Source organism: Corvus brachyrhynchos, unplaced genomic scaffold (genome assembly GCF_000691975.1).
Source record: "Corvus brachyrhynchos isolate BGI_N302 unplaced genomic scaffold, ASM69197v1 scaffold80, whole genome shotgun sequence".
Classification (NCBI taxonomy): Eukaryota; Metazoa; Chordata; class Aves; order Passeriformes; family Corvidae; genus Corvus; species Corvus brachyrhynchos.
The window spans coordinates 12,069,675-12,086,936 of NW_008236769.1; the positions used below are offsets into that span (position 1 = coordinate 12,069,675).

Consider the following 17,262-nt stretch of genomic DNA (forward strand, 5'->3'; position numbering starts at 1 on the left):
TTTCCCTTAATACTGGGAAAGTTTCTCTCCAGATGAATGCTCTCAGGACACACACACATCTAGCCATTTAGACAAGTGCTAAATAAAAATACAAAAGAGGAAAAAGTTTTTAGAGCCACTCACACAATCCAGAATTTCTGTCTTTCCTTGTTTTGTAGATCAGGTCAATATTAATTTCAAAAACACATGCCTGATATTTTTGTTTTATTTAAAGGCAAAACATATCTAATATAGGAAACAAACCGGGCCCAATCCTTAGTTGGTCCAAGTTCAGGTCAGTGTAGTTTTAAGCAATCCAAGGACTATTTGAGTCTACTAATCTACTGCCCCCTGCACTCAGTCCCACAAAATATGTTATTTAACAAGCTGTGCTTTCTGTTACGCTGTTCGGGACTTTCTTTTGGTATCTTAACCCTTTGAAAACAATTAATTCACTTTCTAGTTTGTGTATCTGTGTTCTGTGAGCAGTGTATGATGTTAATTTTTCTCATATTTTTTACTAGCAGTAGCTGAGTAAATTAGTGCTAATTTTAGAATTTCCATCCCAGCCATATGTAAGATATAACCATCTCCTTTCTCACACGTGAACCATTATGTTACAACCCAAAATCCTACAAAAATGAGCCTTTTGTTAAGAAAGACTTCTGGATAATTTGTTTTACAATCACAATCTCTAGAAAGAGAAGAATCTTTCTCCTGAGGGCACAATGTTTAGAGACACATATTTTGAGCCAAAAAAGACATTTTTTTCTTTAAACTAATCTGGCTGAATAGATGGTCCCAAATAGAAACAGCCATTACACAGCAAGTCCCGTCAGTAAAGCCAATCCAGCAGAAGCTGGTAAGCCAAAAGATGGGAGCCTCTCAATTGAGAGAACAAAGTAAGTATTACTTTACTTGGCTGCTGCTAAGGACATTATTTCCTGTGGGACTTCCATTGCTTGTTTTATTGGGGTACAGGAGGGAGTATTTATTGGGGTTTTTTTAGTTAAAATGCTTTTCCAGTTATAGTTAAGATATACAGCCATTAACATGCAATCTTTTTTCCCTACCCAAAGGTAAACCGTTTACTGAATATTGCCTAGATATTTTAACTGCATTCATTACAGCACCTCATGCATTTGTTAGGGGAGATGAATGTCTCTAGGAGAGCTGGAAACCCTACGCCCTTGTCAGCAGGCAAGTATTTTCTCTACAGCTTTTGTAACACAAACTGGGTGAAGCTGTTTGTCTATGGATATTTTACTACATCCTACTAACTACAGATCCAAACCCACCTGCAAACAGCATGCATACTTCACCCTCATGCTGCCACTCTTTGGCTGACTGGTTTTAACAGTGTAGATGACTTGGGGAATGGTTTAATGGATTATATGGATACACTTCTGGTACATACATTTCATTTATTGTATGTCAGCTGAGAAGAATTACAGTTCCAAATATGCAGAGCTAAGACTATGATTAGCAAGTATCAAAAAGATACATCCTTCACTGCCTGTTTAACTCTACTGGGGATGGAGCTATTTGCATCACAGAGAAATAGCACTAAAACAGCCTGAAAACTAATTTGAGTTAAAAGGGGCTCTGCTCAGAAGACTGTCCAGTTCTAGATCAAACAGAGGATTAGGAAATTTGCTTCGATATAAAAGCTATGGCAACATGACAGTATTGAGTTACATAATGTAACTAATGTAGTACACTTACATAAAAGTCTGTAGAAGAAAATACAGAACACACTGGCATTTTACTTTGCCTCTAATAGAAGGTTACAATTCTAAAACGTTGTTGGTAAATACATTAAAAACCACAATAATATCTCGACGTCCCCAAATCAGACGTTCGTGTTACAATAAATGAATTTGCAATGCACACATTAACAGGTTTCACAGAGGCCAAAACTGTAACTTGTCTACAGCACCAACGTTAGAGAATTCGCCTTTGATTTTTGCTTTTTTTTAAAACAAGCTTCACACCTGATAATTTCTGTCATTAAATGGCTGTGTGCAAACACCACTTTTTTTTTACCTCATTCTCAGTTAAGGAAGCTGAAGGAGATGAACTCTTGCTAAAAGCAAGAGTTGAAGATTCTGCTGCTGAAGCCCGATTTCGCTTCTTCAGAGGTTTACATGCATCAGACAGATTTTTCGTTGCTGTAAAATAATTTTGGTTTACAAAGTGAAGTTTGGAACTTTAAAATGTTATCTCCCTGAAGCCATTTAAAATATTCCTTCACATACAGGAAGGAATTATTTAGGTAGGTCTTCTGGGCACCTACATAGGACTGAGTGAACATGAAGTTTCTGAAGCCATGTGTTTTGGCTTGATCTTAAAAATAAAGAGGTTTCCATTAATCAAATATGTGCTAAGATATGTTTTCCCAATTTTTTCTCATCTCATTTCTATTAAAATCAAAATACCTTGTGACTTAAGACCTCTTTAGAGCAGAGGTAACAGTTATATCAGAAGGCCTACATGATGTCGTCACAATCTGAGTACCACTAGCACTTTGATAAGAGAAAATTTATATACAGGAGCCAAGTACCACGTATTAGCGATGGCACATCACCACTTCTACACCGTGCAGAACTTGCTGAAGCTCGCTGGTCTTTGGCATATCATTGTAACACCTAAAGAGACATGCTCAGACAGAAGTTACCTTTAACTTGAGCATCATTAACAAGTCTGACTTTGGCGTTTTGATCCAAGGTTCTACAAAATTCCCTCTCATGCTCCACACTGCCTCCCATCAAGCACCATTGAGAAGGACTAAAACCCCAGAGTACCTGATGACACTGATGGTCACTGCACTTGTTTTAGTGGGCCAGTGCACCAGGCAAACGGGAGCAGCAGGGTTTTGTTCCCTGCTCGCCAAGATCTCGGGGCACCAGCTTTAATCTGGTGCCATCACACGGTGAACTTGTGAACTGCTGCTCTCAAACAGTAAAGCACAATTTTAGTCCAGGATCGAGTTGCAGAAGGGCAGTGAAGGAACAGGGCTCCCCCCCAGCTATGGCACAGTGCCTGCAACTACTCATTGAGTCAGCAGAATTTAGCCGGCTGCCTCAGACAACCTGGGCATTTTAAAATTATTTAATTGAAAAAGTTACATTAAAACTTATTCTGACCACATTACCTGACTGGTTCTTTTGTGAAGAGGAGGTTTCTGTGACCTTAGAAGAGTTTGTTTTTGCTGTTTTGTCATTGCTTGTCTCCCTCTGTCACAAAAAAAAATATGAAAAAATAAAAAAACTCCTAATTTATGAGTGGTTGGATAAAACTGGCAATTAGTTCTGGATTTATGTTATTAAAAAGAAAGTGTCTTTACAAATATCTGAATGGTACTGTAGTTAAACTAGCCCCACTTAAGTGAATTTTAAAACTCATTTACAGCACAGGGTACAAACCCATAAACAAATGAGAAATATTAAAGAACACAGTATTTCAGCATCCCACTTATCCATCCCAAATTCAGCATATCAAAAGGGGGAGTGCTAAATGAACATGGAACTTGTAAATTATCCTTACTACTCTTTGTACAAACTGGTCAAATTAAGACCTTTAATTATTAAAGGTAAACTGCACAATTATATATAAATTTGAGAGTAAACCCTGTGCAGAACTCTAAGTCTCAGAGAGGCTTGCTTTCAACTCCACAACTTATAGCAGTGCCATGTTTTAAATTACTATGGTTAAGATTGTTTCAGCATTTCCAAAATACAACCACTATTTTCAAGGGAGAATAAACAGCACCTAAATTTGCTCCAGAATGAGAATTCATGATTAAAAGTTTAGGCCAAAAACTGGGGAAGTTTTTGTCAAATCTTTGTCAAAATTAAGACATTGTTCCTTACACATGCCACTATTTTTTTCCATTTCTTATGTTAAAAATTCATTCAAGTTACTAAAACTGTAGCCTAGAATGCTTAACCCTGACACATGCTCATCTGATCAATAAGCACAACTCTATTGAACAGAAGGCTTTACACGCATTTCCAATGATTTACATGCTTTTTCACAGTCTTCATCTGACAGTTTTACCAAAGAAAGATGTGCAGGTGAACACCTCAAAGGCCAGAGAACTGATTTCCTTTGTAAAAATAAACATGAATGGCTATTGTACTACAGATGTGGCACACTGTGCTTTTACTGAGCTCCAAGCAGACTAAGCTGCCCTACCCCCAATGCCACTGGAGGCTCCCAGCATTGGTTTTCTAAGATTACTGTTACACTTCTGGGTAAAAATGAAAGAAAAGAGGGTGTCAAGAGGATGGTGCCAGACTTTTCTGTGGTGCCCAGTGACAAGACAAGGAGTAATGGCCATAAACTAAAACACATGAAGTTCCACCTCAACATGAGAAAGATTTCTTTACTTTGAGGTGGCAGAGCATTGAACAGCTGCTCACAGAGGTCATGGAGTCTCCATCTCTGGAGACATTCCAAACCCACCTGGACACATTCCTGTGTAACCTGCTCTAGATGACCCTGTCTTGGCAGGGGGATTGGACTGGATGATTTCCAGAGGGCCCTTCCAATCCTAAGGATTCTGTGATTCTGTGAAAATGTACAGTATAGTTCATTCTTAAATTTAAAGCACACTTTACAGAACCCCCATTTTGTTAATGTGCATTTTATATACATCATCAAAGCAACAATGAACAAATTAGTTTTTTCAAAACTTCCATATGGGTACTTATAACTTGGTTACTTCATGTGAAAACGTTCTGATTTTGTAAATAAGAATTAAGGACAAAGGGAGAGTATAACCCACAACTCTTGTGCAATAAGTAAAATGTAATGAAATTAAAGCTCCTCCTATCCAAAATGATTGTAACTAAAGCCTGCAGATAAACTGGGAATAGCAGAAAGAACATGTATGGTTAGTGTTTGCTTTTTTGAATCATTACATTGATATTTTCACTGTCATTCACTGAGTGTTCTACTAAGCAGCAGCACATACAGCTGGAAGTGCCTTGGGCTTGTGAAGGCAGGAAAAAGACTAAGATAATTCCTAAAACAAACTGCAAACCATATCTGACCTTTCTGTGGAGCAGAAACCCTGCTATATGCATTTAGAGTTTCCAAACTACCCAATATTTACACACATCAGACCCCTTGTAAGCAGTTCTGATAAACTGACCAGAGAGAGAACAACACTTTTTAAAATGCACATTACAAAGTCAGCGTCATTAGTACTATGTATCTTATGGGAATCATTCACTTTATTTATTTCCCTGCTGATACATTCACATGCCACAGCACCAAAGATACCAGAACCTCCCATGCATGAACTATACTGCAACCACCTTTCATCCTACTTCCGAGAATGTAGGCTAATTGTGGTGTACAAATGCTGGTGGGACAGGAAAGTAACTTTAGGACAGTCAAAACAAGGACTTTATAGTAGGAATTAATTATAATAGGTAAACTTCATTATTTCATAGATCTAGTGTATTATAATGTATTCAAATCAGTTAGAGAAGTTTAAAAAGGTTTGAAAAACTGATCCTAGAAAATCAGATGAATATGCAACGACTAAACCATTACGGCAAGAAGTGCAAAAACCAGTTTTGGCCCTTCTTTCTGCAAAGGTAACAACATTAAGAATTAACTCTGTCCCTTGCTAGTCAGCTCATTAAGCCTATCTGAAATTGTATTTATTTTTTTATATTAAACTCTAAGTCAACAAGTTGTCCTAATATCTACAATATCAACTGAAGTAGCAAAATAACCAGCCTACCAAACAAACTGACACCTACAAATAAGACCTCCATAACTCATTTAAAAAATAAATCCACTACCTTTCCTTCCATTAGGTTGTTTCATTTGATCGCTGTACCACTGAAGTTCTCAGCTTAGGTCTGTGGTACTCACACTAAAGTATGATACTGCAATAACACATCTGAACATACGTGTGAGCTAAGCTTTCCACACAAGTAAAACCCGTGAACTTCACTGCTCTACATGCACTACTAAATAAACCTGTGCCTAAGTCTCCACAAGATTTGTGCTGTGCCCACATACATAGTGACCTATGTAAGGAAAATTCTCATTCTCACAAGCAAGCTAACCAGAAAAGGAGCCTGTGATTTGTGTGATAAATATACTTTCACTGCATAAATATCCATTTACTGCAGTTCCCTAACCCAAGAAATGGGTCAGCATGCCACTCTAAAATGTCCTATAGCCCTCCAGTTCGTGAAAAGTAGTTTTTCTGTTTTGCTACACTTGCTTTCCTCTCTTCTGTCTAAAGTAACTATTGACTAAAGGTATTTATTTTACATTCTGGTAAAACTAACTCCAAACCAGGAGGAAAGGAAAAGAACTACAAAGCATAACAACACAGAGAGGTCATGACTCCCTCTGCACATTCCTTTGGGAAACAGTTCAAGCAGCAAGTGCAACTTGTCATACCTCTATCCTCAAAACCAAAGGAAAAAATCCCACAGTGGTAAGCTCACATGTATCTCTGAATATTGACAACAGTTTGGTATGATATATGGACATTTCTTTTTTAATCCTGAAAATGGAAATGCTGACAAACTTAACTACAGCAATGTGACTGGTGCTGCTATAAATCAACCCCAACAAACCAACAACATAATTACCTTCCGATTATTCTGTTTATCCATCCTGAGTCTTTTCCTAGGTGCTTCCTGAACTTCAAAATCTTCTGTAGGCTCCTTTGTCCTCTTTTTTTGGTTTCTTTTATTTCCATGTAAATTACCTTGGGATGGGGGATGGGGGAAACTTACATGAAAAATAATCTAAAACCCACTTTGAAATTACTTTGAACTGATCTAGTTATTTAAGGTACTTTTCTTTCAGTCATTATTTTTAAAACATGGTTAAACATTAATACAGTTTGATGACCTCTTAATGCTTAGGGTCTGGTTTCTGGTGCTGAAGACTAACTCTAGAACACATCCAGATCAACTGCTTCATACTCAAGTTATTTTACAAAGATGAGTCTACCTATACAAGCACTAGTTTAAGGTCTGGATGTTACTGCCCAACACTTATTTCATAACGTCAGACTGCATGTGATTGATCTATACAGCTTTTAACTCTCCTGCCACTTTGTAACAGTGTCTTATAACCAAAATTAATTTCTTAGTCTCCTCCTTAAGCCTACTTTAAGTTCTCCAAACGATACAGATGAAGACACTGGTGACATCTATTAAGGGGCCTCTGAAAAAGACAAGATATCACCAACTGTACAAATTAATTCTCTTTCTGGTATGGCAATTCCAGACTCTAACAAGGGGATTGTATTTTACAGGAGACCATTATGATCCCTTCCCTTTATGAACCAGAATCCTATGAACAGAACCACGTTGGCGATTTTAGACCACCAAATTATTAATGTATTTAGATGACTGTTCACTGTAAAGTTCAAGCAGCTGCTAAATACAAAGGGTCAGTGAGTAATCTACATACCCCTGCCACAGGTTCCACTACTGTTTGCACCTCAAAAAGACAGATAAGGGTTTGGGAGGTGGTCTGTTTCATCAAGATGAAATGACAACATAATTACCTCTCCAGTACTCTCTAGTTTATGAAGCTACAGAATATTATTAGTACGAAAATTGCAAGCTCCAGGGGCACAAATACGGTAACTGAAAATTGTCCTACAGCTACAAGCATTCTATTCCATTGGGAACAAATATCTGTCAATATTAAAAATATAGCAACTTGAAAATATAGATCATTCTCAAATTAATGGACTTATCTAAACAATCTAGGACATATTCTGAATCCACAAAGCAGACTGAAATGGCTCCAGGAGAACCTGCTACTTACAAAAAGCCAGCAAAAGAAACCCCACAATAATCTTCCAAGTTTAAGATAAGAGGATTTGAGATGGGGAACAATCGAACTGACATATTTTCATCTGTAGGTAACTATAAATGTACACAATATATGTACTAGAAACACCTGGTACAGGTACAATTTCAATTACATTTCTTGCAATATGACACTGAGGAAGGTGAACAAAATTCAGCACTACAGTGTTAAGATATTTAATTTGGGATCCATTAAAGTTCTAACGTCAAGGAAGACAACATCTGAGATAAAATAAAGAGATTATGATACGTGGGCGATTACATAAAAAAATACACTCAATAGCTACTTATAATGATGAGCTATTTGCACACAACACAAATTTCAATTACTTCTGGATCTTGATCTCCTTTTAGGTGAGTCTTGAAACACTTTACGTTTGGCCTCTCCAATATTCTTCAATGATGAACCTTGAGAGATACAGAATGTGGTTTTTTTTAACTGATATCCAAATATTTAACACTTAAAATTTAAAGTTAAAAACTTTTCAATTTTCCACAAAATGATGTTATTTCACACACACACAGTTAACAAAACTGACTGCCATTTTTTATACAAGTTTTTCCAAGTCTCACAAACTTTCAAACACTCCCTCTCATTCTTGTCATTGCCCAAAGCAGCACCTGTTGGCTTCTAATACTTCCATAGTAAGTCTTCTTACAGTGCTGTAAAGCCATTAAATTTGAAAAATGATACCTAGGTAAATTTGATAAAGTTCATGCAAATGGCAAACTATCTTCCTCCTCCTTTCTCAAGTAAGTGACTCCAAACCCCCTCAAATATTTCGTAAAACAATCAAGACTGTTCATCAAAAACAAACACCAGAAAACAGCAACAAAAAATAAAAGGAGAAAAAAAAGAAAGTATTTGCAATCTTGTACAAAGTCCTAAAAACTTTGAGTAGCACAACAAAATGCCAAATGGATGAAGGTTTCAGAATAAAGTTTGGAATAGTTCTTCCTGAGTTGATGATGATGTGAAGTAATACACTTTAGGTATATATGAAGAAAAGGTGTAGCACTGATTAAATTTTTTAAACCATTTCTAACTGTTCTATAAAAACAACGTCTCAAATTTACTAGCAGTAACACTTCATCTTCCCTTCCCACCATCCACTTTGTAACAAGCAGTGGATGCAATGGCAGCTGCTTATGGGCAGAAGAAGAATGAGACATCAGCAATGTCTAAACAGCAGAAGGTTTACATATAACAACTTTTCAGAACAATGAGCAAGAAATGTAGACTTCATGGGTTGCGTTTATTGTAACCATTGGCATTCCTTTGCTATTGGCACAAACACCAAGAATTAAAACTGGAAAACAGTGAAAGCTGTTTTACCTACAGGGTCTCAAATATGTGCTTAGTTTAACGCCACTATGTATATCAAATTTAGTTAGAGTACACTAGCACAGTTTTACGTTTACCAGAGTCTTCTTCAGATTTGGGAGAGGTCACTATGGCAAACTTTGTATTATAGCGAGCTTTCTGTTTTTCACTAAGCATGTTCCACTGCGATTCGAGCAGTTCTTCAATCTCCTCACTTGAAGCATCTGGATGTTCAGCAACCACCTATACATGCAGAAATAGGGTTGAATTAAAAAAAAGGTGACCATTGGAAAGAATGGTGTACATACTTCCATCACTTTGGAAAACTGGATACAAACAAGTTATCTAGTATTTCTGCTGTAGACAGAACTAGAATAAAACCTTCTGTATCCAGTTTTGTTTTGAATAACCACTTATCTGCGTCTTAAAAAAAAAATTCCACTAGCTTATTCAGAAGTATTAAGACTAATTTTGGAAGTATCTATTCGCATTTTAACATTCAAAAAATGGAGTAAGGGGAGTAAGTATAAATCCTGTCTTGTGGTCATTCAAAAAAATGTGTATTGTTTCTCAAAGAAGTTTAAATCTATATCCACAAACGACAGGTAAGCAATACTGGAATACACGTTTGCCTAGAAAGAAATCCATAAATTCATAGCAAAACTCATTAATCATAGAACCCAGTACCTCTATCTCAGCAGAGAGATTTACACAAGTTAGCATTTAATGCAACATTTTCCTGTACTGATTCATCATTTTTGTATTATGCATATGAACACTAGGAACTCACAAGCTGTGCATCTTTTTAATGTTATAAGCAGGACACATAATATCCATCAACATGGAGTTTAATAGAGTTCTAGAAGTTTAATCAACACACACAAAAAAATCCAGTATTAAAAAGAAAGAAAAAATCCTCCCAAACTCCTTCAGTATACCCCTACTTCTACTTAAGGAAGATCATAATTGATTAATCATACAAGTCAAAAAACTCTACACTTGTACAGAAATGAAACAGTACCTTTAAAAACAATGCTTCTCACCTTATTACTCAGCATTCTCCAAAATCCTATCTGAGTGATGCAACCGATACCCCAAAAACACAGAGCAAAATAAAAACTAGGTCAAGAAAGCCAATTGTTCAAAGAGTAACACCATTCAACAGAACAGAAATACAATTTTTCTGATAAGGTGAAATGATTAAACCTAATTACTTAGAATTTAGGGTCTTAAAACTGCATTTCCTGTTATCAAACAGGATGCAAGTGTGACTGGTGCTTTTCCAGGTGTTAAAATAGTTGCAGTACCTTCCTTCCATTGGAATTAGTCAGTGTCTAGTATGGAAATCCATGCTTCAATTTTTCTCCTAGTAGAGTACTAAGAATTGTCTTGCTTCTATCTGGAATAATCCATTGCATAAGGCTTGAGGAGTACAACTACCTTTGGTAGCTTCTACTCACAGTTTGATTAAAATCCAACAACTGGTTTCACATTATTTAAAGGGAGGAACATAAACCCACAAGGTACCCTCTCCCACAAATCCCACTTCTTCAGCAAATGAAATTAGCATCCATTTTGACTGTTGTCACAAATGTACAGGTCATTGTGCTCAATGAGGGCACAGAGCTATTTAATCCTCCAAGAAATAACTAGATTTACTCAGAAAAATGAGACACACATTAACACTACCTCCAGTCTCAACAAAACAAGAATAATAATAACTTTCATCTTACTAGGAGTACTGTGAAATGACAAGGAAAAGACACCCATCATTCTTAATGGTGAAGGGACCCTTTCAAATAAGGCCTCCAAGGAAAATGCTCAGTAGTCTTCTCCAAAGTCTCTATATTAGTGAATTTATTCCTTAATTTTCCTCACAACAAACTCAAGGCCCAAATCAATTAATGTGATTAGTGTAGCTGTCTGCCTCTCACTTGAATCATACCTTTATCTCCAATTAAGACACTCCCTTCCAATGCTTCCTAGGCTTCTATTTTTCACAGGGGAAGCACATAAGAATGCCAACAGTACAAATTACATCTTTACTCCTTTGGTAACAGCACAAAATACTTAATGCGTCACTACAGCCACAAAAGCGCTTCAAGCTTTCCGCACCTCCCTCAGGGATGTGGGAAGTGTGCCTCTTAAATCACTAAAAACGTTCTTCAGCAGTTAAATAATAGTAAAATCAAACTGATGTATGAATCCTACTACCACACGGAGCCAGACTCCAAGCAAGACACAGCCAAAACGGCTTTAAGTTTAAGAGAGCTCAATATTACTACAGGCCCCAAAGAGAAGTCTTCAGTGATCCCTTTCACTTCCACCCTTCCCAAGACTGGGAACAGAGACCCTCTTCTGGGTCTGTAATTTTCCTTTCTTCTAAGTTTCTACATGCAAATACTAAGACAGCCATACACTAAATTCTCCAATGCCACCAATACAAGTAGCTCAAAACGAGGTTTTTTTTTTAGCCAACATTATCACTCTTTCTAAAGCATCAGAACATCTACAACCCAACAAAACAAACTCTTGGTGAAAGCCATGCAAGTTGAACCAGATAAGCCTAACGGAAGGGGACACTCCAAATACTAGACTGGGTACAATCTCCACCTTTCACCAATGGCACAAACCTGCCATTTTAAAAGCAACATGAAAGGCAAAAAGCATAAATATCTAAAGTGGTATTTCCTCACTTTGCCAGTCCAATTCCAATCAAGACAAAGGGAAGACAGGTTCTTCTGCCCTGATGATCAGTTAGAGGTATCTGCAGCTTTCACAGAAGCTCAGCAAAACATTCTAAATAAGTAAAGGAGGTTTTGAGTTGTTCAAAGATAATGGAACACCCAGAAGGAATTGAGCCATGTCTGCAGAAAGAATGTAAAAGCTATCTACAAGCAGACTGCCATAAACAGCATAATCTTTTTTATATTTGCCTGAGCATAAATGTATCCATACCTATTATACTGTACAAACATTAAAGAAAAAATATGGCTAATACAAAGGACTATTAGTTTATGTGGGAAGATACTAACACAACCTGTGCTTGAAGTACAAAGGCAGCATCACCATCGTGTTTACATTGCTCACTTACATTCCCTTCTTTATTTCTGTCTAGAATAAGATTTGATGCAGGCATACCTTGTCAAACCCAGAATATTATGGATTGTGCAGTAATAACTAAGTTTTGTTTAATAAAATAAAGAAGTTTCTTCAAGTACAGAAACGAGAAGAGGCAATCAACAATAACAACAGCTAAAAGAGACTAACCTCATCTCTGTGCTTCTGACAAAAGACCAAAAACTGAGATACTGCATCGCCCTTTCTGCTTCGTGGAGTAGATGCTGGAGTTTTCTTTCTATTGAGAGGGGAGCCTATCCCTCGTTTGGATTCTGCCTGTTCAGATGACTTTTGAGGAGTAGTATTCTTATCCTCCAACTGACTGCTCTCTTGTGTATCATCAGCAGCAGACAGTTTTGATGTCCTTCTCCTCCTCTTGCTAGGAATGCCAGACTCCTTCACTGATTTCAGATTTGGAGTGGTTTCTTCATTTGAGTAGGATGACTCATCCATCTCCTCCAAGGGTTCCACAGCAATGCCAACCTCCTTTGCCACTCGAGGATTAAGATGAGGTCTGTCCCTGACATAGATGAAGGTGTACTTGGCCTTGCGTTCGTCCACTGTCATGCCCACTGCTTCACTGGCTTGCTTCACACCCATCTCCCACTGTGGCCGCAGCTTCCCTGACACAGGCTTTAGCATCTGCAAGAGGAGACACAGTGTGAGGAATCTGCTCACTTTTCATTTCAAAATGCCGACATTAACACAAAACAATTCCAAGAAAGTAAGTGTCACACAGATCTGTAATTCAGAGTTCAAAGGGAGCTGCATTTGATAGTACTGATACTGTGCATAAATCCATGACAAAGCAGAAGAGTACTAATTTTTCTGAGTAACAGTGGTAAATCATCTCATCCTTTGCATCTGTAAATGAAATGTAAGACTGCAAGCTCCAGTGAAACAAGCTGTCTTTAAGCTTTCTATAATATCTATTTGTATCTGCTATACTTGTACATACCTGTAACGCTAAAAAAAAAAGCTACAAATCTTGCCTGGTTTGGTAAAGTCTTACCTTTATTTTCTCTGCTTTAGTGAGGGCTTGTCTTGCACTCTCTTGGCATAATTGTTCAAACTGGTCTTTTTCTTTGAAAGGCACCAGGCTCTTCTCAAATATCCAGGCTCGCTCTGGGGCATCTCCAAAAAACTGAACATGATATTGACGAAAACTCTTTTTCTGTCCTGAAAATTAAAAACACGTGTATTAAAGATACAACTCTGGTAGTTCTCTGCACTTTCAGACTTGAAGTCTGTAAGCTGCTACAGTTGCCATAACAAAAGCATAGTAAAACTGGATAACCTTTCAAAAACCCACTTAACCAGACTGAAAGTCTCTGAGATATAATATATGGTCTGACCCAAAAGCCCAACCATTTAATTCCCAGCAAGAACATGCCTGGATAAATTAACTTGAAGTTACAATCACCTGTCAGTTTTCACATCTATTAACTTACATGTAGGTCTGAGTGTTTCTGAAAATGCACTGAGTATTCATTTCTCAATGAACACTGAGAAAGTTCCAGAGGTTGGAGAGCTTGTGCACTCAGCCTTCTCCCTGAGTCTCCTAAACTTTATCTTTTAATATTCTTAAACAGAGACACATACTTCAGCTATTTTTAACCCTTGCAATCACAACTTCATGTTAATCAAGGTTTTTCAGGAATCAAAATAATCAATAAAGGATTTGGCTGGGGGAAGGGAGAGTGGAAGGATAAGAGAACAATTCTGAAATCTAAATATGAAACATTATTCTTCTAAAAATAAAAACATTCCCTTTTTTTCCCTAGAAAAACTAGAGGAATATTGTCTCACTGTGGTACAATACAGGCATATCGTACCTCCCAAAGGTCTTAGCTATTCTACAGAGAAGGGGAAGACACCACATTCAAAATTCATCAGAGTGTTTATAATTAACAATGAATTTCTAAAAGGAAGAGGTAAGAGATCAGACTTAAGATGTCCTTTAACACCTTGTTCATTACACCTTGTAGATTGCTGTCTAAGTGTTCAAATTAAGGTCTTGTTTAGAAATAGAAAAGGTTTTAGTTGTGATGACCTGCAGTTCTGTGTTTGCAAATTTAATCCTGCTTGATCAATTATGCTCCCTACAGTATCTGTGGTTCCTCCAGTGTCACCACATCAGTATATCCAACATGTAGACTGGACACCAGAGGAACTCAGGGAAGGATGGACATGCAAGAGGAACAAGTAACAGGCACAAATCTCTGTTACAAGTGTCTTCGAACTAGATCTAGATTCCTCTAGGTTATTCATACACTGCATGTCTTCAGGCATAATCAGCAAATACATCTACCCGGTTGCTTCTTGCACTATTACTGGGGTTTCTAGACCTAGAAAGAACTTTCTTTTCTTGGTGATTCAGCCAGTGGTTATTTTAATAGGGGCTTAATCTGTTGCAAAATGTGGCATCTGGAAGGGTAATATGAAATCAACCTAATTAATAATATGGGCAAATCTTTGCTCTTTCTCTCTCTATATATGTAATGTTTTATAACAATTACAAACATACACATATATATACAAACATGTATGGGAACTACAAGAACAATAATGACCATCAGAGATCACATATGAGAATCTAGAGGAACGGCATAGGCAAAGTCTTGGGATTGTAAATATCACACATCCAATCACTTGTCTAATATATGTTCCAGTGTTGCATGGTCAGAAACAATTCTCTTGCACAGTAATTACTTTGTCCTCATCAAGAAAATGTTGTTTAAGTAGGGACTACAGAGATCTGATTACTTAATCTGTCCATGATGAAATAAGGGCTAATGTTTGTATTTTACCAGGATGCCACGACTACATTTACAACCACCTGTAAAGATCTGCTGACAGCCCACTGCCAAGCAGACAGACAGACACTATGTTCCCTTTTCAGTGTAATGCTGGACAGCTGTAACTGCCTAATTAAGGAGACTAAATAATAGTGCCTACCACTAGAGTCACTGAACCTAGTGGGGAATCTTCAGGTATCCTCTGAGAGTTCAATTTGTACCAATGTTCCTAGATAAAATAATGGCATTCATTAACAGCTGTTACATGGGGAAACAAAATTTTTGGCCCACAGAATCCTGAAATAACCAGTTGTTGGCAGTTTGGGAGAGTGTTCTGGGACCCCACCACTTCTCTGGTGCTTCTCTGTATCTGAGCATCTGTGGTTGACCACAGCAAGAGACAGCATATTCAATGAGATGGAGCTTTAGTCTGACTCAGAACACGCTTTCTTACACAAAAATGTACTTCCCGCAAGTTCAAGTTATTAATTTTCATCAAGCCTAATCAGCTGGAATGATCAAATCAAGTATCAACATCCAGAAATTCAGACTGCTTATAAACACTTGATCCTAAGCCTAGAAATGAGAAATACAGACTTAGCTCAGTATTTCTACAACGCCATGATAAAAGAACTTTTCTGTTTGCAAGAGGAGACTTTTGATAATGCCTCAAGAATAAACAGTGGGTGGAAGGTAAGACTGGAAATACCTACTGATGGAAATACACACATCAGAGTGGCATTTAGCAGTTAGGATGGCTGCCCAGACCCAGACTAAACTCCTTAAGGAAAAGGCAGGCCCAAGCCAACTCCAGAGCAAATACGAGAAATAACCATCATCCACGTTACTTCAAAGTGAGAGAAATTAACACTACAAAGTGTATGGGCTCTTCTTTCTGTTCGTGCTCCACAGGTTGCATTCAGACATTCGGTATTGGGTTTTGCTGGGTCTGTTTCTATAGTTTCTGATGAAGAACTACCACAGACATTCTTGATAATGAAACCGAAACCTTGCTTCTTTCAAGGAACAGAGTAATTGTTAGGAACAAATAAACAGCTCTACTACTCTCAAAATCCAGCTCTTTATGCCATAATAGACCTAATAATCCAAAGACTAAAAATGACAGGGACTGCCTGATCCCAACTCTGAAAGACTGCTACAAGGAAAATTTGACTGAGGAGTCAATAATAACCATTCCATCAATTTTATTATGAATGATTCACACAGTTCTCAAGAAGCTGTTTAGTTTACTACCAATGTTGAATGTAGCTATAATCCTAAAGATATTAATTTAATTTGTTCTTAAAAACCTCCTATGAATGAGATCAGACCATTTCTCTGGGCAATCCACTCCAACACTTCACTACCTTCAGCCCTTCCAACTCTTTCTTAATGTGTACTCTAAATATTTATTGCTACTAAGCCTCAAAAGTGTCAGGTATCAGAACAGAGAACAAAGGTGCAAATGAGATTAAGAAATTGTACAGGTTCATACCTAAAATTTCATTTACACTTGGTAGTTCCTGCATTTAAAATCAACCAATATTGTCTGTAGATAACAGTATTGACTCTGTGAATCAGAGAAAATTTAGCTGCCTGAATTATGGATTGCTTTTAGTACACCATAATCATCAGGAATATTTAATTCTCATCGGCTCTAATAAAATTTTTAGCCTGTATCAATTCTCCAAGCATCTCCACAAAAACAATGGAAAACACCATCAGGTTTTGGGTTTTTTTTTAGCAAGACTCCACACAGTTTTACAGATCACAATTTTGGTATCTTTCAGAGAACCATGAGTTAAAAGACACACTGCTATATGCTCAAGAATAGCATTTACATGATTTTAACATTCCTGTTGACAACAAGTTGCTCATCAACTAAATAGATGAAGAACAGAATTTTTCCAAAGCAACCATTATTTATACATGAAAAAACCTGAATGTTTGTAGCATCACTGACATACCTTTTAGTTTAGTGTAGGCATGGAGAACAGGATCAGCAGAAACCATACATGGCCACCATGGAAAACCAGACACTTTTGACCAGACTAGATCTCCTATATTATACTTCAACAGATGGACTTTTTCCTCTTTGATGGTACTTTGAGTTGGATCTCTCTTAGCAGGAGCCTTAAAAGATAAAAAGAAAAGAAAAAAAAAAAAAAAAAAAAAA

General features: G+C 37.2%; 1 protein-coding gene across 5 annotated transcripts in view; it reads right to left on the reverse strand.

The window, feature by feature from the left end:
- Nucleotides 1–17,262, reverse strand: part of WHSC1 (Wolf-Hirschhorn syndrome candidate 1) — a 99,505-nt gene that overhangs the window by 26,471 nt on the left and 55,772 nt on the right. For 4 of the 5 annotated variants that reach the window (XM_017727743.1, XM_017727741.1, XM_017727742.1 and 1 more), the window contains 8 exons: nt 17,054–17,219; nt 13,301–13,467; nt 12,439–12,930; nt 9,267–9,411; nt 8,175–8,252; nt 6,606–6,724; nt 3,134–3,215; nt 2,026–2,150 (listed from right to left, as the gene is read on the reverse strand). In XM_017727743.1, coding sequence (XP_017583232.1) covers nt 2,026–2,150; nt 3,134–3,215; nt 6,606–6,724; nt 8,175–8,252; nt 9,267–9,411; nt 12,439–12,930; nt 13,301–13,467; nt 17,054–17,219 — 1,374 coding nt within the window. The remainder of the gene's footprint in view (nt 1–2,025; nt 2,151–3,133; nt 3,216–6,605; nt 6,725–8,174; nt 8,253–9,266; nt 9,412–12,438; nt 12,931–13,300; nt 13,468–17,053; nt 17,220–17,262) is intronic. The other variant, XM_017727745.1, reaches the window with a different exon arrangement.